Source organism: Symphalangus syndactylus, chromosome 17, assembly GCF_028878055.3.
Source record: "Symphalangus syndactylus isolate Jambi chromosome 17, NHGRI_mSymSyn1-v2.1_pri, whole genome shotgun sequence".
Classification (NCBI taxonomy): Eukaryota; Metazoa; Chordata; class Mammalia; order Primates; family Hylobatidae; genus Symphalangus; species Symphalangus syndactylus.
In genome coordinates, this window is record NC_072439.2 from 41282614 (window position 1) to 41306634 (window position 24021).

General features: G+C 34.8%; 1 protein-coding gene across 4 annotated transcripts in view; it reads left to right on the top strand.

The window, feature by feature from the left end:
* Positions 1–24021, top strand: part of LRRK2 (leucine rich repeat kinase 2) — a 142701-nt gene that overhangs the window by 85406 nt on the left and 33274 nt on the right. For all 4 annotated transcript variants that reach the window (XM_055250254.2, XM_063620135.1, XM_055250253.2 and 1 more), the window contains 10 exons: positions 379–506; positions 1713–1931; positions 5254–5455; positions 6480–6568; positions 11256–11443; positions 12315–12469; positions 13315–13461; positions 13598–13789; positions 14439–14585; positions 18517–18617. In XM_055250254.2, coding sequence (XP_055106229.1) covers positions 379–506; positions 1713–1931; positions 5254–5455; positions 6480–6568; positions 11256–11443; positions 12315–12469; positions 13315–13461; positions 13598–13789; positions 14439–14585; positions 18517–18617 — 1568 coding nt within the window. The remainder of the gene's footprint in view (positions 1–378; positions 507–1712; positions 1932–5253; positions 5456–6479; positions 6569–11255; positions 11444–12314; positions 12470–13314; positions 13462–13597; positions 13790–14438; positions 14586–18516; positions 18618–24021) is intronic.

Consider the following 24021-nt stretch of genomic DNA (forward strand, 5'->3'; position numbering starts at 1 on the left):
ACTTTTACCATTTGTTTGGAACAGGAATTCAAAAACTGAGCTTTCTGTTCTAATATCCAGAAACCTGGTAGACTGTATGGAATTATTCCAAAGCCCTTCACTTCTCCTAATTTTACCCTTGCCTCCAGAATGGAGAAGAACATGGAGGGTTATGTTAGGAGCAATCTGGTGCTAGGTACTTTGATCGGTTGCTGACAAATATGCTAAAAGTGGTCAATCCTAGTAAAAACCCAGAATAGTTCTCTAAACATTGTCTGTTGTTTTTCTCTTATTAGTATGCTAAATAATAAATAGTATTATTCTCCCTGATTTTTTTAAAAAAGGATTCTTGCCTGTTGTTTGAAAGATTAAAAAAATTTGTCTCTAATCTTTATTTAGGTCGTGAGGAATTCTATAGTACTCATCCCCATTTTATGACGCAGCGAGCATTGTACCTTGCTGTCTATGACCTCAGCAAGGGACAGGCTGAAGTTGATGCCATGAAGCCTTGGCTCTTCAATATAAAGGTGATTTGTTCTGATCATTTGAAAACAGAAAATAATTCATGTGTGTGTGCGTGTGCGTGTGTGTGTGTGTGTGTGTAAGTTAATTTATTTTGGGCAAACAATTGCTTCAGTCTCTTTAAATACTTTCTTAAAAGAAGCACTAAAATTTTGAGTTGGGAAACTTTCAGAGTAATGAAGTCATAACATGAAAATGGTACGTTCCATGTTGGTGAATGTTATTGGTAACCTGAAACTCTTTTATGCTGTAAAACTTGGAAATATATATGTTCAACTGTTTTTTAATCATATTTCTTAAACGAAATCTAAATTTTTCTAATTTAAAATAAGCTATATTAAAGAAACGCAATCTATATATATATATCTCATCAACTTTGTACTCAGGGGCCATTTAGTGTGAAATTCTTCAGATTGTATCCTTTAAGTGGTCCCAGATTATTATGCTGTTACATCTGGAATCTCCCTTTTGTTGCTTTTCTATCTTTCCTTTGTTGTCTTGTTGTCAGCTATTCCTTCAAACACTATGGCTTTTTAGAATGGAGACTAAAATGCTGCTTGCATGATGCTGCAATGAGCTGTTCTGTGCATAAAGTCCTTAAAAAGGCTTGTGTCAGGACATTTAACCATGTAATTTGGCTTCATACATGCTTGTTTTGTAACTTGGATTTTTTTAATGTTTCTTTTATTAACTTTTTTACAGCTAGCCAACGTGAGCAAATAGTACAGTGGCAGTCGCAGTCGTGTTTGCTTGAGTAGCTTTTATTCTTTCATTGTAGACTCCAAATTGATTGACTTTAAAACGAATTTAGAAGATTAAATTCACAGATAAGGAAGAGAAAATATAAACTATATGACGTTAATTTGATATAATTTGTGGGTTTATGAAATGCTTATTTTATTTAGGAGTGAATAACTCATCTTAAGGCATGAAGATGAGAAAGGAAAACTATACTACTACTGTTATATAGGCCACCTAAAAGGGTGAAGAATTGGATTAAGAAAGGCCAAAAATGACTTTTTAAAATGTTGTAAGGTTACATTTTTTTCTTATGTTTAAGGAAAAAAGTACAGTTGTTCTTTTCTTCTTCTGAAGTCTGTTAGTTTCTCTTTTCCACTCAAGTGAATGTCACGGAAAGCAAATATCAACAGGAATGTGAGCAGGCCCAGTTTGAAAGCAAACACAAGAGGGTTTTGTGTCTTTCCCTCCAGGCTCGCGCTTCTTCTTCCCCTGTGATTCTCGTTGGCACACATTTGGATGTTTCTGATGAGAAGCAACGCAAAGCCTGCGTAAGTAAAATCACCAAGGAACTCCTGAATAAGCGAGGGTTTCCTGCTGTACGAGATTACCACTTTGTGAATGCCACTGAGGAATCTGATGCTTTGGCAAAACTTCGGAAAACCATCATAAACGAGAGCCTTAATTTCAAGGTAACATGGTGGGCTGGTAGAGAAATGTAATTTATTAATTCTCATGTTTTGCAACTGCCTAGAAATGTCAGAAATATTGAGAAGTGAGCAACTCACTTAAAATTGTGGGGTTTCTTTCCCCATTGCTGTTAGCATTACTAAAGTCCTTTCCATTTTAAAATTATTTATACCAGACTTCATTTCTAATTCATAGCAGTGGGAATAAAAAATAATTAGAAGACCCTGAGAGAAACTAAGAGAATGTTTCTGGGATCCTGAGAAAATGTTTCTGAGAGAGAATCTGAGAAAATGTTTTTGATGCCTTTTCTCATTCAACGTCTTATAGTGGTGATTCAATCACAAGGGTAAAGGTGAATACTGAGGTCTTGGGATCATCTTTCCTCTATTATTCTTTAACGGTTATTTTTCCATTTCTTCCTTTCTTTTGGAATTCCTGTTTTATGGACATCTTGATCTTTTGTGCCACTCCTTCATGTATTTTGTCACTGTGATTCCCATTACAATTTTTTTTCCCTCCGTATTGTGAGGCAGCTGTTTTATTTAGTCATGAAGACCACTAACTTGGTTTTCAGCAGTGTCTCATTAATTACTTAGTTCATACAAAATGGGCTTTTTATTTTAGGAATTATGTTTTAAATGTTTAAAGTTATCTTCTGGTAAGCCAAATCTTTATAAAACGTAAATAAATCAGTTATCAGAGAGAACACTTTTTTTTAAATACTTGCAGGAAAAAGAAATCTTCACTGGGTACTACAGGGAGTGTGGTGTAAACTGTACTGAAAAATACCCTTGACAGTTCCATATGACAAACAGATGATGAATTTCACTTAGTCCATCTTGGCTTAGCTCATTAGCACTAATGATCAAGATACTGGCTGATAAATAGAGTCCTATTTGGCCTGGGCAGTCCCAGCATAATTATTAATAGTGTCCTACTGTATTCTCAAAAGCATTCCAATTTGGATGATAAATTATATGGTCACCTTGGTTATAACTCCACGCTGGCCATTTAGCTTAGTTCTGTCCCATTTATATAGATTATGTGTGCTTCACTCCAAAACCTAATGAGCCATTTGTAAAAGTGATGGCTTTTGCGGTGCCCAGGGAGAGAATTTGTATGTTTGTATCCTTCAACACACATTTATTACAGTTATTAAAAGGTTTTATTGATGATAGATGGTAATGTCATGTAAAAATAACATATTATTTATTTGTAGATTTATCTATTCTCTTGTTGGACATGTAATTAGAAAGTAACATGACTTAAAGAAAAACAAATACACAAAATTTATTCATCCAATTAATCTCTTAATCCAGGTGTTTTTTTTTTCTGAGACTATATCCATACTTCAATAATTTTGTTGTTACTGAGAATATTTTGAGTTTCCCTTTTTGTCATTGCTGTCAGAGAATGTATCATATCTTTAAAAAGACTTGTTGGAGGATGAATTTGTTTTGAAAAGGCCTGAATTTAGTTGACGCAAAGTCACAGATAAGATGGTTCATTGAGCTGTATCAATACTGCTTTTGTCTAATAGATATCATTACCAATAAATCAGACCAGTTTTTCTTTTGGCACTTATAAATCACCTTTGAAGACAAATTTTTACAAGGAAGTAAAACAAATGCTTTGAGAAATACCAGTATTATTGAAATAAAAGTATATATTGCTAATGGATGCAGCATTCTGGCATAATGGTTTGAAAACTCATTTGATTGCTTTGTAGAAGAGTGACTCTTTCAGATGACCCAGGGCCTGTGAGCCTGCCAGAACTCGAAAATTCTTTCTTCCCTGCGGTGCTTCAACCTGAATTCAAAGAGCAGCTTTTAATCTATTAGAGATCATTTTTTGTCCTCTCATTTATCTTTCATATTTTCCTTTGATCTTAGCTCTTCTCTAATCTTTTTCTGTCTCAACCTTATTAACATGTGTCTGTGCAGACACTTTAAGTTTTATTTTTTGGCTCGGCCTGTCAGTGAACTGATAATCATGCTGAAAGGAGAAGCAAGACAAAACAGAGTTCAATGCTGACAATACTCCTTGTAATCTTGTCCAGCCCATTAGCAGAGCAGGCATCTCTGTAAGCCTTGAGACGTAGTTCTGTAAAACTCATCCCGTTTCTACTTGATTTGCTTTCTTTGGGAACTCTTGTTTACTTCTATATGGAGGTTTCCCTCCTTGGATTAAAACTTAAACCTCAATCTGAAGTTCAATTTCATCTTAATTTATGAACGACTAAGAGAGGGAACATGAAAAGTGGAGGTTAGTGAAATTATCTCTAATTCTCGGGGCTAAGAGATACATGAAAACAGTCTCTTGAGTAACCATTTGCAGGTAAATATGGAAGTAATGGTTATGGTTGTCTCCTTAAGTTTTTAGTCACAAGTAGAAAAAGACCAAGTTAATTTTTTTCTGTGTGTGCTGAATTTCTATTTCTAGTAAGTGTAAGAATTTAAGCAGAAATTCTGATTCGTATTTTCAGGTAAAAAGAATATATAATTTCCATAGGTCCAGAAATAGGGAGAGTTTGCCATCTGGTGGTTCTTAACGGCATTCTGGATATTATTAAGAATTGCATTTCTATTTAAAATTATATTTTAAAAAACGTTTGGAAGGTACTTTTATTGTAGAAACTATCCTCTTAGGGCCGTTCTTTAAAAAATCTTATTTTATATATTTCTCATTTTGTAGACAGTCATTAGATTCTAAGAGCAACAGAACAATGATCATCCTCTCCTGTCAGAATCACTGGTGTTTAGATGATTTCTCATTTTCCCAAGTTCAAGGTTCCATGAAAAATATAGCTTGAGTGGGATTTTATGTCTCTGGGTTTCACTGTTGATATATATGTCCTGCCAATATAACACTTTACAAATAACAAGCACAAAATTTAATATTTTACCTTGAATATTTAAAATATAATAATATCCAAAAGCTCTTGTAATTTGTACTGATATCTTATGCTAGCATGTCTGTTTCACATTAAGTTTAATGTCTTAGGATATAAAAAATGTTTTTTATGGTTAGTGATTTATCTCATTTTTTGCCATGGAATTTCTGGATAGCAAGATAAATATTTCCATACTATTTTATTTGATATTTCCAAATTTGCCTCTGGATCAACAATTTTCCTATTTTAATTTCATTGTACTTATTCCTTACAATCTAAATAGCTTTTTATTATATTTTGATTTTATTTAAAAATGTACTTCTGAATAATGTATCTGTTTCTGTAAAAACTGTTAGCACTGAATTTGCCAACCATTTGACAAATACACAGATAAAATAGATTTTTATGGCTTGTCATTTGTAATTTCATAGATCCGAGATCAGCTTGTTGTTGGACAGCTGATTCCAGACTGCTATGTAGAACTTGAGAAAATCATTTTATCCGAGCGTAAAAACGTGCCAATTGAATTTCCTGTAATTGACCGGAAACGATTATTACAACTAGTGAGAGAAAATCAGCTGCAGTTAGATGAAAATGAGCTTCCTCACGCAGTTCACTTTCTAAATGAATCAGGTTTGTGTTTTTCTTTCCTTATTTTCAAAGCTCAGCTGTAGTAACTTATAAAAGAGTTTCTGAATCTTGTATAGAATTTACATTCAAAGTTGAGAGAATATCCATACGGTTCTTTAATAGGCCACTGATTTTCTTTCTTTTTGGAAGATCATCATGTGTGTTCATGACAAATCATGTATCATGTCATAAGAAAACACATTTAGAAATCACCTACGAGTAAAGTAGTGGAAAGAGTCCCTGAGTGGGAGTTAAAATATCTGGGGTCTATTCAGGAGCTGTGGAACCCTGAGCACAGCCATATCCTTTCATAATGTCAAATGAGTTTAGTGCATGTGAAAGTTATTTGTGTATTGCAAAGGGGAATTATTGTTGGAATGGTCTAACTGGGACACTTGGAGAATCAATGGCTCCCTGAGCTGATGCAGCTTCTGAGTGGAAGATCTAGCTCTCTTGCATCAAATACTGATCTCAAAGATGAAAATTCTCAAACCAACTTCAGTGCTAATTGTGTACTTGATCATATTACCTTGCTAGAAATGTGTGAGTTGTTTGATAGTACTAGAGTAAGTGACTGGGAAGCTGCTTTTGATCCCTAGATTCTGTTGTATTAAAAATAGCTTCCTGTGGTTTATGATCTGTTCCTTTTCGCCATCGTTCTTAAGGTATGCTGAGATATGCTGTGTTTCTCATCTGTATTTGAAAATAAAATATGTCTTTGTAGTGTGTATTCAGCAAGCGAAACAGAAAATTATGAATATCTACTTATGTGTGAAATATGCTCTGTAATGCATGTCAGTGTCTCAAATATGCTTAAGTATGATCATTTTATGTAGTTTAAAAATACTCCATTATAATATTGGAACTTTAGACCATAGGATGCACAGCTTCTAGTCCCAGCTCTGCCACTAGCTATGCTGAGATTTCTTCACCTGTAAAATGAGGAAGTTGGACTAGATTTTTTCTAAAGCCCCTTGATATTTGTTCTAGATTCCATGTTTCACTGTGTGATGACTTTTTATTACAGGAGTCCTTCTTCATTTTCAAGACCCAGCACTGCAGTTAAGTGACTTGTACTTTGTGGAACCCAAGTGGCTTTGTAAAATCATGGCACAGGTTGGTGTCTTTTATTTTTGTGGCACGGGGGTTATGGTCAAAGCATAGAACAGATGGCGCCTAGAGCATTGAGTGTTTTAGAGTTTGGGTTTAGTTAAGGCAGAAACTTTTGTGAATTTAGAAAACTGTAGAACATTTCACATAGAAGACTACTTGAAGAGCTTCATAGAAGAAGGAAAGATGTCTTGAGTTCACTTCCATGACTTGGTTTTCAAGCCACATACAGATGTTTGTATCACTCTGCACCATGCTGCTTTACTAGATCCTGATGATGTCATTGGTTTGGTTACTGAGTCAATTGAATGAAGTCTTTGTGGAAATCCTTGGGGGTAAACACATATAAGAAAATTAGGTTGCTGAGCCTGTGAAACCTCTATCTAGATAACATGGTGGGGAGTTTTGACTTAAGTGAAATGATCTGAGTTTTAAATGCTTACGATTTTGAAAACTTTGGATGGCCTTGGTTATAGCTATGTTTTGCTTATATTTCACATGGAAAATGATTTTTTCTCCAAATGATAATCCATTACCAATGAGTTTAACTAGTTGTAATAATCCATCTCTGGAGCTTTGACATAAAAGACCATTTGAGCAAAACATACTACCTCAGGGCTTTTCAACCCCAGCATGATGACATTTTGGGCCTGATAATTCTTCGTTGCACATTTGTAGGATGTTAGCAGCATTTTTGGCCTTTATATTCGAGATGTAAGTAGTATCCGCTAGCTGTGACAAGCAAAAATGTATCCAGACATTGCTAAATATTGCTTGGAGAATGTGAAAAATTACCCTAGTTGAGAAACATTAGGCTACTGATTTGTTGATGAGTAAAATTTATAGTTTTGCACGTGGCTGCCCGAGTCCCTAAAATTATTATATATTTTTATGTTAGAAATATCTCTTCCAATTAAACCACAAAGGTAATTAAATTCACTTAGACAATCTTGAATAATTGTTCCTAAATTCCATCTAAGGAAAAAAAAGGAAGCTATTGTGAAGAGAGAACTCAGTTGAGGCTAAATCCTGTACCATGGAACTCGAGAGCATATTGAAACATTGCAATCAGCAATTATTTGCAGTGTGTCAGTTATTACTATTTTGGTAGGTATTTTTAAATTAGATTTTCAGCCTTCTGCACATGTGTCATGGATAATGTGATTTTACTCAATTATTAAATGATAATGGAGACAGTAGTATGACCCAGAGCACTTACTTGAGCATCAGCTTGACCTACATTTCAGTCTCTTTTAATTACTTATTAGCTCTGTGAAATTCCTTAATGCATTAAGCCTTTGTTTACTTACTTTTTAAATAAGGAAAATAACAATTATCTTCTATATTGCCTCCCTGGTTCAGTGTAAGTGAGGGGTAAATGTTAGCTAATTTTATATTGGATCTATTTGGCAATTTAAAGAATGTTAATTAGGAAATTTAAAAAAATTCATAACTATAAAGAGGTACTCATGTAATTTTGGAAAGTGTGTCATGTATGGGGACAAATAAAAAAGATGTGTAGGGAGCTGCATCCTGTACAGCAAAGGAAGTTTTAAATATATCCAGCAATTTTGTTGTCCTAGCTGGCGCGGGATAGTTATCGGGAGGTAACTCAACTCCATATAGTCAAGGAAAAGCTAAAGTTGCTCCCTAAAGTGGTGTGTTTCCATGTCACTATGGAACACTTGAAGTTGCACACATGTGAGCATTAGGATGGGCATATCTTGTACAGTAGAATAAGGAAGAGGTTTGCATCAGAATTCGCCTTTTAAAAAAATGCAGATTTTCACTATGACTGCAATAAAATTCCTGAAGATTCTGTGGAGTAATTAAGTTGAAACTCCATGAAAGTTATTCTCATTAGCATAGTTATAAATATGATACTTTAAGTAAAAATTAAGTTAATTTGAGCCACTCAAAGTTACTTTGAAAGACAGATTTAAAATGTCAATAAAAGGATTATTTAAATTTCTTATTAACCTAAAAAAGAAGTACCATCATTTTTATTTATGCCAATAAATTGAAATATAATGTCATTTTCTCACTAAGGTTTAAAGGAAATGAAAGCTCTAAATAATCAAGTGAAACCAAGAGCAACTTGTCTGACAGCTATTAGCAAAAATAAATAGGAGTATTCACCTTCATGAATCAAGGCAAGGGCAGGAATAATTTCATGGTGCAGAAGCTCTAATGAGCCCACCCACTCTATGTGCCCTGAGCTGTTAGGTCACCGAACTTATTAAACAAAGGTACCATTAAGGCAGGGAGAAGTTTACAAGACTCATTTAACTGTATGAAAAAAGAGATATGAAAGAGACCTATCGAATTAATCAGGTGGAACATTAAAAAGCTTACATGGCAATTTAACCTTGATAAAAATACATGGGAGAAATACAAAGGAATTTGGAAAATTCTCTTTCATTGAATAAGGCATCAGTTAGCTATTCAGGTTATTAGGTTGAAGGAATGTTAGGAGCTCTTTTAAAGGTGATAAAGTCAAGGTAATGTTGCAGATTTTATTCTCATGTAACAAACCCCCTCGAAACTTGGAGGCTTAAAATGTGAACAATTTATCATTTCTCGTTCTTCTGTGGCTTGACTGGGCTTAGCTGCGTGGTTCTGCTCCACATGATATTGGCAAGGGTCATTCACTTGGCTTCATTCATTAAACTGAGCTGGAAAGTGCAAGAAAGGTACATGCATGTTTTTGGAGTATTGGTGCTTCTCCATGTGGCCTATCATATGGCTAAGTTGGGCTTCCTCGTGGCATGGAGATCACAGAATAATTGGACATCTTTCATGGTGGCTGGTTACCAAGAGAAATGAAGCAGAATTTTTCTGTCCTCTTAAAGGCTAGGCCGAGGACTGGCAAAAATATTAATTCTGCTACATTCTAGTAACCAGAGAAACAACAAACCTAGCTCAGATTAAAGGGAAAGGAAAATAGACTCCATATGAATAGCACCTGTGTATAGGGATAGAAATGATGTCTCCATCTTTGGAAACTTCCACTACAAATAGTGGTAGCACGCTATAGATCCACTAGGAAAATCAAGCACAAACTCTTTAAAAAATAAGTGTATCTTAGTAAAATAAATTAGAATAACTAGATAATAATGGCTAACATACATGAGGTTAATACGTGCTTTTCAAAGATTAGCTCATGCAATTCTCACAGCAACCTTTCCAAGTGGTACTTTTTTAGCCCCTATGATACAGATGAAGAAATTGATTGACAGAGTGGTTGAATAATTTATCCAATGGTACATATTCAGGAAGAGGTAGAGTTAGAATTTCAAACCAAGTAGCTTGACTCCAGGGCCTGTGAGTTTATACATTCATAGGGCTGATATTCAAATGAGAGAAAAGAAGTCATAAATAAACATATAATATGTTAAGTGGTACAGAGTGCTACAAAGAAAATATGAAGTGCACTTGGAGATGAATTGTCAAAAAAGGACTTGGCACTTAAAAAACACTGAAACAGCAAACAATTCTCTTTACCACCTGAACTGTAAGAGCAATCTGGAATTGCTATAAAGTACACAACATGGGAGAAGTCTTAAACAACAGTTTTTATTATTTATAGGCCCATTGCACACTGTCATTAAATACCAATATGTTCAATCAATCATGCATTCATTGATTCAATAAATACTGTACATACAAAATAGAAATACAGAGATGGGTAAGACAAGTTCTTGGGCCTAAGGACTTTATAACCTGGTATTTCACTCAACTACATGACAGCATAAATAATGTTTGCTTTTGTTTAAGTATTCCTTAAACATTATAGATCTGCCAATGAAAATTAAATACAAACCTCTTTTTAAAGTGAATTTGACAAAGCAAAATAAATTGGAATATATAGATAAATATGCTAAAATTTGTCATATGTCCTTTGCATACTTTACATGTGTTATTTCATTCTCAGGGCAATCTAAGACAGTCACTTTTATTATCTCATTTTACAGAGAAGAAAGCTGTGTATTAAAGAAATCAAATACCTTTCCCAAGGTCACAGAGCTAGTAGTAGAGCCTGGATTTGAATCTGGGTTCTGACTGATTTTTAACTGCCCTGACAATGATCAAAGCTCAAAGTATGATCTCTGTGTTAGAAACATCAGGGTTGCTCATTAAAAAAGCCGATTCTCAGGCCTCAACCCAGACCTACTGACCCAGACACTGCAAGTAGAATCCATCAAAATGCAGTAGTTACTTTGAGAATCATGAAATTCTACTACACAGTCTGTCTTCCTATTCATGGAAATCCTCTCCTAGTATATAAATGTGAAGTAATATTTCTATTTCAAACCTGTATTGATAACTGTCTGGAAGATAATTTCCCCGGGAATATATTATTGATGAGGCTGCAAAACAGATGTGAGGTATTGGATTGATCTTTTCATTGTAGCTAGGCAAATACTGATGGTCATTGTTTCAGAGAAGTTCAATGATTTCCGATCCGAATTAACTCCCTTAATTTAACAATTTTTTTTTTTTTTTTTTGAAGAGTGAATGCCCCTCTGGGCTTCTAGGCCACATGGTTGCTAGAGAAATTAGGTACTGTGATGCACTTGAAAACATTAAAATCTTTCTGACTACTTTCACTGAGCAGAGACATAAAATGCTTTAAATTTGCGACATTTCAGAAAATAAATTCTAGTGATTATTTATGACTCAAATCTTTCAGATTTTAACAGTGAAAGTGGAAGGTTGTCCAAAACACCCTAAGGGTATTATTTCGCGTAGAGATGTGGAAAAATTTCTTTCAAAGAAAAGGAGATTTCCAAAGAACTACATGTCACAGTATTTTAAGCTCCTAGAAAAATTCCAGATTGCTTTGCCAATAGGAGAAGAATATTTGCTGGTTCCAAGCAGGTAAATAAAACCTTAAAAAATTAATTGCTACATGGAAATTCACTATCTATTCTTTTAATTGTCAAACTAACTGTAGTCTATAATAGATGTATTAAATAAATAAATATATTTTGCTTCCAGTGTAAACCTCCTACTGACATATATCATTTATTTTGAAATAAAACATTGCATCTGACACTTTAACTATATAGTAAATCAGTTATTTTATGTATATAGTTACTAGATGGCTTATCACTGTTAAAATTATTTAAGAAAGGTAAATAGTGGAGATTAATGTGTGTGTATGTGTGTGTGTGTGTCCCTGTTTGTGTATGTGTGTGTTCTTAAACAACACTGAGAGAGTTTATTAAGCAAGTTCTGAGAAGATAGTGAGTTTTCAACAGAATTTTAAAAGCATTTATGGCATCACAATGGATGCTTACGTTTTAGCCTATACTATGGAAATTTTTCCTACTGCTCTAAGCAAGTGGGAAATGTTATAAAGTAATATGATGTTGAAATGTGCAAATTACATTGATTGATGGATGCAGCCAATTGTAAAAATAAATATACACTTTTTTTCTAGGACATGTATTTTTCAGGATTTATATAAGATTACATTTGTCTATGCATAACTAATTGTAATAATTTATGTATTAGTGCACAGGGATTACCGAAAATATTTCATGCATCTACATCTGAGCATGCATTTGAATTGATTAATGACCACTGAATTTTTGGTATAGGAAAAACATGTAGTGAAACGATGTTACAAAAAAGCTACAATTGCTTGGAATGATTACCTTCATTGACTTTAAGCAGTAAAATCATTTGCTCAACATGGGTGGGTGTTTTGTGAGGCTGTATAACCATAGTGTCCTTTTGCCTTTAGTTTGTCTGACCACAGGCCTGTGATAGAGCTTCCCCATTGTGAGAACTCTGAAATTATCATCCGTCTATATGAAATGCCTTATTTTCCAATGGGATTTTGGTCAAGATTAATCAATCGATTACTTGAGATTTCACCTTACATGCTTTCAGGGAGAGGTAAGTATCTAGTGAAGACTTACTAGATTTTTAGAGACTATTAATTTAGACTTATTAATTTTTAGAGAAATTAGGGAGATGGCATATGAAAAGTAATATGCCATTTTCTCAGAGTTTACTTGTTTGGAAGGCAGATGAAGAATTAGAAAATAAGCTCATAAAACCTTGGAGTAGGCAATCTAAAGACACACAAGCAGGTATAACCTCATCTAATTTGTCAGGAAGAAAACTCCTTAGGTGCTCACTCAGATTTGGTCATGATTACATTGCAGGGACTGTAATTATCTCTTTTCTGTTGCACAGCCACTAAGACATTTACAAAAAAAGAGCAAATCCGATGTTTATAATGCTAACTCTTTCTTCTAAAATAAATAGAGACATTTTGGTACTCCAAAGGGAAAATATCATTTTGGGGATTAAAATTAGCTTTACACAGGTGTTACAGGTTTCCAAAATAAACCTTAACTTGATTGGAATTAATCAACATATAGGTAGTTACACTGCATTAAAAAGTTCAGAAAGTTTTGGGTTTAGCATGATCAAAAACTTCTTTTTAAAAATTATGAGGATTTATTTATGATTCTCTTTCTTCATCTTTTGAGCATATTAAACTGCTTAACAGCATCAACCTGAAATGGATCTTAATGTACAGGGGATTTAACTCGTTTTATTGTGAAGTTATGGATACAATATTTAATAGATATGGATGAGGACTCATATCATTAACAACCCAGTACTTTCTTTCGAAATGAATAGATCTGTATTACAATCACTTGTGGTGTGTGCAGTAGATTTTTTCCCTTTAATTTAGGAAGCAGTTAATAATTAAAGGCTCCATTTTTTAGAACGAGCACTTCGCCCAAACAGAATGTATTGGCGACAAGGCATTTACTTAAATTGGTCTCCTGAAGCTTATTGTCTGGTAGGATCTGAAGTCTTAGACAATCATCCAGAGAGTTTCTTAAAAATTACAGTTCCTTCTTGTAGAAAAGGTAAGGAAATCAATTTGAATGTTTCAATTGTAACACTAAAGAAATCTAAACTTAAAAAAAAAAAAAACTTTACCTTAAAGCTTTGCGACAGTATGAGGTGTAGACAAGGTGCTGAGCTGTGTTTTGAATCATGTAGGCTGTATTCTTTTGGGCCAAGTAGTGGACCACATTGATTCTCTCATGGAAGAATGGTTTCCTGGGCTGCTGGAGATTGACATTTGTGGTGAAGGAGAAACTCTGTTGAAGAAATGGGCGTTATATAGTTTTAATGATGGTGAAGAACATCAAAAAATCTTACTTGATGACTTGATGAAGAAAGCAGAGGAAGGTATGTTTTGATACAACTTACAAATACTTTTAAGTGATCCTTCAATACTCATGAAATGATTTTTAATAAATGTAAATATTCTTATCCATAAAGGATGAGTTGAAAAATAGTATATTCAATTATAAGGACAGGTCAGAGAACTGAATTATATTTATTACCAATAAAATCTTGTATTCTAGATTCAGAAAATGTTGATTTGAGGGTTTGAATGCTGGCTCATTGAGCAACATAACCTCATCTGTGAAACAGGAATACCAACCACATCTATCTCACTGAACTGTTATAAAGATTCAAATAGACAATACACAGACCTAGCTTACCAACATGTCTGCCATATAATAACAGCTGCAGCTTCATGAATGTGGCAAAAGCAGAGAGTAGATAACTCTCTAGTTCGATGTCTGGTAGTCTGCAGCAGTTCAGAATTCTACAAGTGAATGTAGGAATACATTTTTAAAATTCCAAGTAGATAGATACTAAGTGAATCTTTAAAATGTTCTCATTTTTCCTAGAGAAATATAGGATTGGTTAGAAAGGGAGGGATTAGAAATTATACAAAATATTCCATTATTTTTTCACATCAAAACCACAAATTTGTGTGTCTCCTTAAATGTTGTTTTTATTTTAAAAATGTTTTATTACTTCTCAGGAGATCTCTTAGTAAATCCAGATCAACCAAGGCTCACCATTCCAATATCTCAGATTGCCCCTGACTTGATTTTGGCTGACTTGCCTAGAAATATTATGTTGAATAATGATGAGTTGGAATTTGAACAAGCTCCAGAGTTTCTCCTAGGTAATTCTTTTTGTTAATTTGAAAATAAATATTGGGATGTAATTTTCTCCTTATAATTTAGAAAATAGATCTCATAATTGTAGTCATAGATCTTTACTGTTTTCTTATATTTGTTATAATTTTTTTTATTTGGAATGATATATTTTAAAGGAATATCATGCTACAGATATGGAATTTGTTTTGCACATAATCATGTAGACTAGGATCAAGATGAGGATGAGATTATCATGGAAGCAGAAATATTTATGAAATATATCTTTGTATTTGCCTTAATTGCCAGGGATATGGGAGGCAAATAAGAAGGTTTTCAGGTGAGTTAAGTGAAGCAACCATATTTTATATTTAAAATGACAGAATAGGTAAAGGATGCACACCTCAGTGTAGTCATAGCAGGGGTTTTATGACTCAGTGTGACAATGCTGAATTCTCATAGAAATATTCATAAAAAGCCTTGAAATTAAAGTCAAAAGTGTCACATGGTGACATACTCAAATTCTTTTTTTTTTTTTTTTGGTATGCTGAACAATCACGGAACTTGTCAGTTCCATGAATTCAATCAGTGATTTTCAGTAGATTTTGATGGAAATCATTGAATTCATGTAGCATGTTTAGGTGCTCATTGAGAAAAGGTGAAGTCATGGTAACCATGTTCTAATATTCTCATTTGTATCTTGACTTCCTGGACCTGTCCTACAATTGCGCATGGATTTTTGGGCCTAAAAGATGTTTTTAAAAAATGCTCATATACTTCAGAAGATGAAAAATGTATGCATTATAACTACTTTGGGAAAGAAACAGTCAGCATATGATATGTCACTGTATGTCATTCTGTAGATTACATGTGTGGCTTCTCATGTCTCTCAGAATAAAAGCTAATGTCTTTACAAGACCTGTGATGCCGTGATCTGTCTGTCTCCTCGGTTATCATTTTTTAAAAAATATATATTTTGTACAAATTTTTTTAATTGACAAGTAAAAATTGTATATATTTATGGTGTACAACATAATGTTTTGATATATGTCTATGTTGTGGAATAGAGAAGTTTAGCTATTTAACATATACATTATCTCAAATACTTTTGTGGTGAGAACTTAAAATCTACTCTCATAGCAATTTACAAGTATACAGTATGTTATTATTAACTGTAGGCTGACATACTCAAGTTTTAAACATTCCTGAGAGTCATTGGGACAACTACGAAATGCATTAGAATGATTTAATGTAAAGCATTTGAAGACAATTTTGACCTTACTTTGCTTAGTTTTTGTTGCTGTTGTGTGTATGAATTTAATTTTGACCAAATTACCCCAGAGATAATGCCTAAAATCTGTCAGTCCGGACATAATATTATTAGCAAAAAGTTGTCCAAAATTTGGGACATGATATTTAAAGCTAAATAAACTCCTTTATACCCCTCTTATTGGCATTGATTGGGAAGTTTAGGATGAATTTAAATGCTTTGGAACTCAGGAAGTTAATGTATTAGTAATAGTGGGTTAACATAAAATGCTGAATCGTCATTGCTGAATCCTACATCTTAACTCCAAACTTCAAGGTATACAGGAAAGTACCAGACATAGTGCATCCTTCCTCTGAAGAAATCTCAAACTGTCAGACACAGATCCCTAAAATATTTCTTTTTCCTGCATTAAAATGTGTTTCAGATGAATGGACACGTTTTGAGTAGTGTATGTGGAAACGTCATTTACAAAGTCTGTTTAGTTGGCCAGGTGTAGTAGCTCACTCCTGTAATCCCAGCACTTTGGGAGGCCAAGGTGGGCGGATCACGAGGTCAGGAGATCGAGACCATCCTGGCTAACACGGTGAAACCCTGTCTCTACTAAAAATATAAAAAATTAGCCAGGCGTGGTGGCGGGTGCCTGTAGTCCCTAAGCTACTCGGGAGGCTGAGGCAGGAGAATGGCGTGAACCCGGGAGGTGGAGCTTGCAGTGAGCCGAGATCGCGCCACTGCACTACAGCCCAGGAGACAGAGCAAGACTCCATCTCAAAATAAATAAATAAATAAAATATTAGAAGTCCCTACTCCAACTTGAAATTTGGATGTATCTCCCTAGAGTATGTTTCTTCTCTATGCTGCATTACAATTTTTCTTTGTTGTTGATAGCTGTCCAGATTGAGGGGAGGCAGAAAAAGATGCATCTGTATGTTTCCATCTCTCCGACCCATTCTCTCCCTTCCTCCTCCACTTGCTTTCTTTCTCTTTTCCCTCTTCTGTTTACCCGATTCTATTTCTGATTCCAGTATGTAACAGTTCCCTCTGAAGCTCTCTCACTACCAACAATCCTAGCTAATGGTTTTTAAAAGTCAAATATTAAGTACTGGAGGGATAGAAAGAGAGAATACCAAGACTGATAAGATGCAAATAATACTTTTAACATATTTACAATCTAGTAGAAATACAAGACATGCTCAAATGAGTTAATTATTTTAATATACTCTGTCTCTGAGCATAAAATATAATTATATATGCTCATTATAGACATATAAAAAATAAATAGGTAGAAGCTTTCCATAGATGTGTAATTTCACCACTTGGAAATTACAAGTTGTTATATTTCCTTATAGACTGTTTTGTGTGTATTCACTTATATCCATCAAGTGACTACATTTCAAGGCACTATATGAGAACCCTAAATATTGTACAAACAGGATTTGCTAAATGTCGGTGGAGAGTAACAGTCCATGGGGCTGATCATGGTCGGTTTGTGAGGCAGGCCTCCATATCTTGGTATGTATTGGTCCCTATAGGCTTGATAAACTCCCTGGAGATTAGATGATGGAGTAGCAGAGCTCATCAAGGGTGTGGAGGCCTGAAGGTACAAAGCATGCTCAGGAAATTTTGCCTATTCCGGTTTGTCTAGAGCACTTGTTCTCAACCTTACCTGCTCATTACTAATTCTGCTAAGTACAGAATTAAAAGAAGAAAAAAATCTAATGACCATTTCCTCCTGGGACTAATTAGATCAAAATCTTTGAACCCAGACTTTAGCGTTTTAAAAAGCTCCTCAGATGTACTGTTCAGCCAGGACTGGGGCAGGGAAAGCTACTGAACTCGAGCCTTGAGAATGAGAAGTAGAACAAGAAGAGAACTTTAAAAGGATTTTGGGGCCACAATGTGACTAGGCAGCTGAATTTAGATTTGATTTAGTAGGCAACGTGGAATAATTTGTTTCTGAGCAGGAGAGTGACACAATCAAAGTGGAATGATAGGAAAATTAATTTTGCAAGAGAGAGAGAATGAGTTGGAAGTAAGGAACCAGGAGGCCTCCTGGGACTCAGCAGAAGGCTCCGAGGCCACCAAATGTGTGTGGTGGTAGTGGAAATGGAGAAGAAGGGAATGTGAATGAGGCTACACAGTGGACTGCCAGTGTTAGCCATGGGGTTAGATTAGAGCAAGAGTTAAAATAATTCTTCAATTTTAACTCCAGAAGGGCTTCAAGAAGACTTTTTGTCTTGTTATCATCAGCTGTATGGAAGGTAGAATAAAAACCAGTTAGGAGAAAAGGTAATAAATGTGGCTTTTGATAGGCTGTGATTGAGTTGGAAGGGCATACCAGTGAAATCTCCAACACAAAGTTGGAAGTGTAGGAGAGCACTTAGGAGGTGGCTATAAGTGAAAATGTGAAAATTCTCTACATTAAAGGGATAGATGAAGTCACAGAAGTGGATGACATAATTGAGCAGGGTGTGTGTAGAGGGAAGACGGGAAGATTAAGGACAAAATCTTTACATGTATCTTTCTTGGAGTAGAAGGAAGAGGAAATGTTAAAGGAGATTTGATTCAATGAAACAAGTAGGTCAGGTTTCTATTCAAATATACAACAGATATAATTACAACAGATACAATTTATTTAGTTTTCTTTTGCTTGGACACATTAATTTAAGTGCTTTGTATTTTCTTTTCAAAAGGTGATGGCAGTTTTGGATCAGTTTATCGAGCAGCCTATGAAGGAGAAGAAGTGGCTGTGAAGATTTTTAATAAACATACATCACTTAGGCTGTTAAGACAAGTAAGAAATTCAATAATATAATTATATTAAATTACACATTAATCTACTGGAACTCCTATTTTGCATACAGTTGTGAAAACGTAAAATAATGACCACATTTCTACTTGAGTTTAATTATGCGATCCTAGTTTGTCTTTTCTTTGTGGAGTAGAAAGTTTGGCGTTACTTCTCCTGTTGAGAAACAAAGCACTATATTCTGAGAATCCTTATAATCGTGATACATAGTATGTTGTAAAATTTTTTGTAAGACTCACTTACACTCCTCTTTTTACTTTAGAACCTTGCTGTTCAAAATGTGCTCCATGGACAAGCAGCCGGGCATTACCCGGGAGATTGTTAGAAATGTAGACACTTGGGACTTTTCAGCGCCATATTTTTGTTCCTGATACTCCACAGTAGTCAGACTCCTAGCTGCCTCCACCTGCTTCCAGACCTTGAAGCCTAGCAAGCTCCTGACTTCACCTTCTGTTTTCTTCAGAGTATTTATCTTTTACTTTTCTGGTCTAGGGAGAGAATGATTTTTATTTTTATTGAACATGACTTCTATGTGTTCAGGGTGAAAGAAGAAGTTTAATGCATGACCTCACATTGCTAATTTGATTGAAGGTTAGAAATCTTAAACCAACACTCTCACTGATAAGTTCGCATCTCTCTTTTCTGGATTTATCCACTTTAATAAGAACCGCTATTGATTACTTGCTACAAAGATGGAGAAAGTTAGCACGCTTATCCTATTTCCTACTCCCTGTCCCTGTCCGCTTCCTAAAATTTAAAATTGGTTACATTAATTTTCCTCATATAGTAACAATTATAACTTGGAATGATTTTCAAAACTTCTGTTTTTTTAGTACACCAACTCTAGACAGCATGGACTGACTCCTTGCTATGTGAGATGAGGAAAATTACTGCTATTCTTTCTCCTTTTCCCATCATCTTCTCAAGTTCTCTAATTTATTCTATTATTTTTATGTAGTGAAAGTTTATAACATTTATATTCTGTTCTGTACTCATAGTTAAATTGTTCACATTTTGTCTGTAGTTTGATTTTGAGAACAAAACCAATAAATGCCATTTATATATTTTTTATTTGTACAGAACCAAAATATTTCTACTTTTAGATAAAGAAATGCAACCTTCTGTCACTAACTTTTCCTAATAGAATAGTAAAATTCCAAATACCAAAGTCAAATGGATTCTTTATTATGTATTTATCATCAACCTATAAAAATAAAGGCATATTTTAATTTGGGCCACAATTTTTACCCTGATTTAAAAAAATTTTGTTTTTAGAGATGGAGTCTCACTAGGTTGACCAGGCTGGTCTGGAACTCTTGGCCTCAGGTGATCCTCCCACCTTAACCTTCTGAGTACCAGTGGTGATTTATTTTATGTAGCTTTTTGAGGTTTTCTGATTATATACATATATTTTTAAAAAACATACTTCAGGAAAAGATATATATTTTCATCATGACTTCAAGTGTTTCTAAGTTCTTAGTCATACAGTTTGTATAACAGAATCTACTTTCTTCTTGAAGACATTCCTCATTCAGCACATGACTTACTGCAGTAAACAGGAGAGATGGATTTCTAGGCTGCTTTTGCAGTGATTAATCTATGAGTTAGTTTCCTTGCCCTCTTTGATTATTCTCAGTATTTCTTGGATTCCATCCCTTCTCTTGGTTGGATTGTCCTTAGTTTTTGTTGAAGAATATCTTCGAGTAATTTTTTTAAGAAAAGGTATTTGTAAGGTAAATGTTTTCAGTGCTTACATGTTAAAAATATCTTAATTTTGCCCTCCCATGTGGTTGATATCACACTTTATTTTTTAGGAATCTAGGTTTGAAATAATTTTTCTTCAAAATTTGAAGAAAATTCCATTGATTTTTAGTGCTTACTGTTGCTAATGAAAAGTCTGCCGTCAGTCAGATGTTTGCTCCTATCTAGGATACCTTTAATTTCATTCTGAAAACTGAAAATTTGATCTTTTGAATTTCATTTGTTTTCAGTGTTCCGAACCTTTACAGGTATGTGTTTGTGTGTAGGTTGTTTTTCATTCCATCTAATTCATTATTTTGTGAAAAATTGTCTTCTGTGTATTCTCTTCTATTATTATTTCCTCCCTAACATTTATTAATCATTTTTATTGACAGCTACTATGTACCAGGTTAGGTGATGGGATATATGAAATATATATAGTAGTAAGCTAAACCCAGTCAAACCTCTGCTTCTCTGGAGCCTATATCTAGTTACTTATGATTCGTTATTGCTTATTATTGCTCCAAGAGTATATATTAGATGACGAGCCTTCTGGGTCTATCATCCTTGTTTGAGTTCCCTCTTCGAGTTTTATCTATAATTTCTTTTACTTACTTGACTATCTCTTACAGGTTTCTAATTTGTTTTTCAGAATTGCATCATCTATTATTTAGCTTTCTGGTGAATTTTGTTTTGATAATCATATTTTTCATTTCCTATTCTTTCCATCCCCTCTGGTTGTTCCTTTGTAGCCACGTTTTTGGATAAAATGTCCACAAGTGTTTCCGTTCATGTCAATTAGAATTTTTTTTTTTTTTTTGAGACGGAGTTTCGCTCTTGTTGCACAGGCTGGAGTGCAATGGCGCAATCTCGGCTCACCACAACCTCCGCCTCCCAGGTTCAAGCAATTCTCCTACCTCAGCCTCCTGAGTAGCTGGGATTACAGGCATGCACCACAACGCCCGGCTAATTTTTTTGTATTTTTAGTAGAGATGGAGTTTCTCCATGTTGAGGCTGGTCTCGAACTCCCGACCTCAGGTGATCCACCCACCTCGGCCTCCCAAAGTGCTGGGATTACAGGCGTGAGCCACCACGCCCAGCTAATTTTTTTTTGTATTACTTGCATTATTGCTGTTTTCTCTGAGGTTATTTGCTCTGTGGGTTCGTCTTGATCTTTCTCTTTTATCTTGTCAGTTTTCCAAGAGTAGTTTTGAGTGACTTCTCATGAAGTAAGTACTATATTGATTGTTAAAGAAGGACTATATTGATTATTAAAGGTAACTAGAATGGGCATTCTTCACATTCATGTAGGTTTGCTTGTTCAAGTTACCACTTTCTGAACAAGAAGGTTAGACCATAGACTTTTAAGGGCTGCATACTGCTTAGGGATACTCTGTTCTTTAGGTTACATGGGCAGGGATCACTGCTGAGACCACACCTGCCAAAGGAAGGCAGGCTTTGCTCTCGAGATGCTGGACTTGAAACTGTTTCCCCTCTGCTTAATGCTGTATTATTTTTTTCTCTTCTTAATCTGCTGCAGAGTATCTAGATTAGGGTATCCAATCTTTTGGCTTCCCTGGTCCATATTGGAAGAAGAATTGCCTTGGGCCATATATAAAATACAGTAACACTAATGATAGCTGATGAGCTTAAAAAAATTGCAAAAAAAAGTCTCATAATGTTTTAGGACACTTTATGAATTTGTGTTGGGCCACATTCAAAGCCATCCTGGGCCACATGCGACCTGTGGGCTACAAGTCGGACAAGCTTATTCTAGATACTTCAGACTCTGTTCTACATCTCTTCATAGATCAATAACTTGCTGCAATGAGCTTATCAGATAAATTATCTTCACTTTTCATCCATAAAAAAAAGTCATGGGAGGTACTCACCTTAGGACTGGTTTAATCCAGTGACTCTGGCCAACTTTCTTTAAAATTCCTTTAACCTTGGTGTATTGGTTTAATTCCTTCAGAATGGCTTTTCCCATTGTGATAAACTGGTTCCAGCCTTCACGATTACTTATTCCAAGTACAGAAGAAAAGAGGGTACCTCTTTTGAGGACTTGTATTTCAAAGGAATCAAATGGCCTACATAATAACCCATTAAATAAATAGATGTCTCTCAGCCCCAGTGAGTCATCTGTGCTTTTCTCAACAGGCATTATGTTCAGGGCAATGCTTTGTGCTAATTAGCTTTAGGTCTTTCTTACCAAACTGATCACTGTGGCCCTGAGGGTGCTGTTACTTAGAATATTCTCACCTTTTCTGAGAGGCTGATGTTGGGGTCACTTCCCCCTGAACTAAAGTCCATGGGCTGCATGGGTGAGGGTTGAGTAACTCAGCAAATATCACGGTACTCTAAGGAGGAAAGGAAGGGGAATATACACTGTTAGTTAACAGTGGTTACTCCTGTATTCTCTCTTGTTTGGATACTACTGGGGATTTCTTTCTTTTTCTGAGTCTTTATTGACATTAGGAATGAGAGATAGAAACAGGGTGAGAGAGGAAGTAAAATTAAATGTGAATTCTTCCATCTTATACCAGAACTCAACTGTATTTTTGGAATCTATATATCCTTACTTTTCCCTTGATTTATTATGAAAAATTCTTAGTGGCTACACTAAGTAAATTTTGTAACCTTTAAAAAATACATAGTTATAATATTTTAGGTACCCTGAGTAATAGAAAATTTCATGTGTGTACAAAATATCCTGGGGGCATTTTAATTGTTAGTAACAACAGTCACACTGTAGTTCTAGAACCAAGTTGAACATTTTATATAGAGAAGCTTATCTGTGAATCAAATCTGGCATAATCTCTTTTAATGTGTAGGTAATTTGTTATATAAATCAATTTTTTGGCCTTGCTAGTTGCCATCATGCATTTCAAATTTTACAGAATGTGTTTGGGGAGCTATGGTGGAAATCAGTACATTAAAAATGTCTACAGAGCCAATTAGGATATAAGCAGGGAGGCAAACTAAGGGAATGGTGGAAGAAATGAAAAAAAAAGGGGGTGTGCATAATGTGCTTCTTTTCTTTAAAAAAAAAGAAAAGAAAAAGACAACAAGAAAAAGAAAAATGACATTTGACGGTCATTCTACCAGTAGTCGTGGGGCAGATCTATATTACACTGTACTATTACGCTCTTTTTTCTTTGCAATCAGTGAGTTGCTTTTCCAGGATAGAAAATTTGGATTAGATCTCTGTCTGTGCCTATGAAAACAAGCAGAGCTAACTTAACTCATTCTCATCAGTTCTAACCAACTGACATGGGCATTACAAAAAGATTTTATCTACTAAGCAAATGTGATCACAGTCTGAAGCTTTGTTCTTGGAAAATCCCCTCTCAGGGTGTTCAGCCTTTCTTCTTCAGCTTGCAGAATTCTCCATGTTTCAGTTTCCTGATAAATCAGTGGGCGCTGCTACTCCACATCTTTGAAGCTGGTCGTTAAGAAGCAGCACTTCTGCAGCAATCACAGTTTAAAGCATGAATCAATTTAACATCACATAAGCTATACATTTCAATGGAGTTACAGTTTCAGAGTAAAGTGCAATATACAGTATAAAGCAAATCTGGAATTCAAGCCCAACAATGTCATAAAAGAGGCTGTGAAGTCTCACATGATGTGGGCCACGGAGAGGATT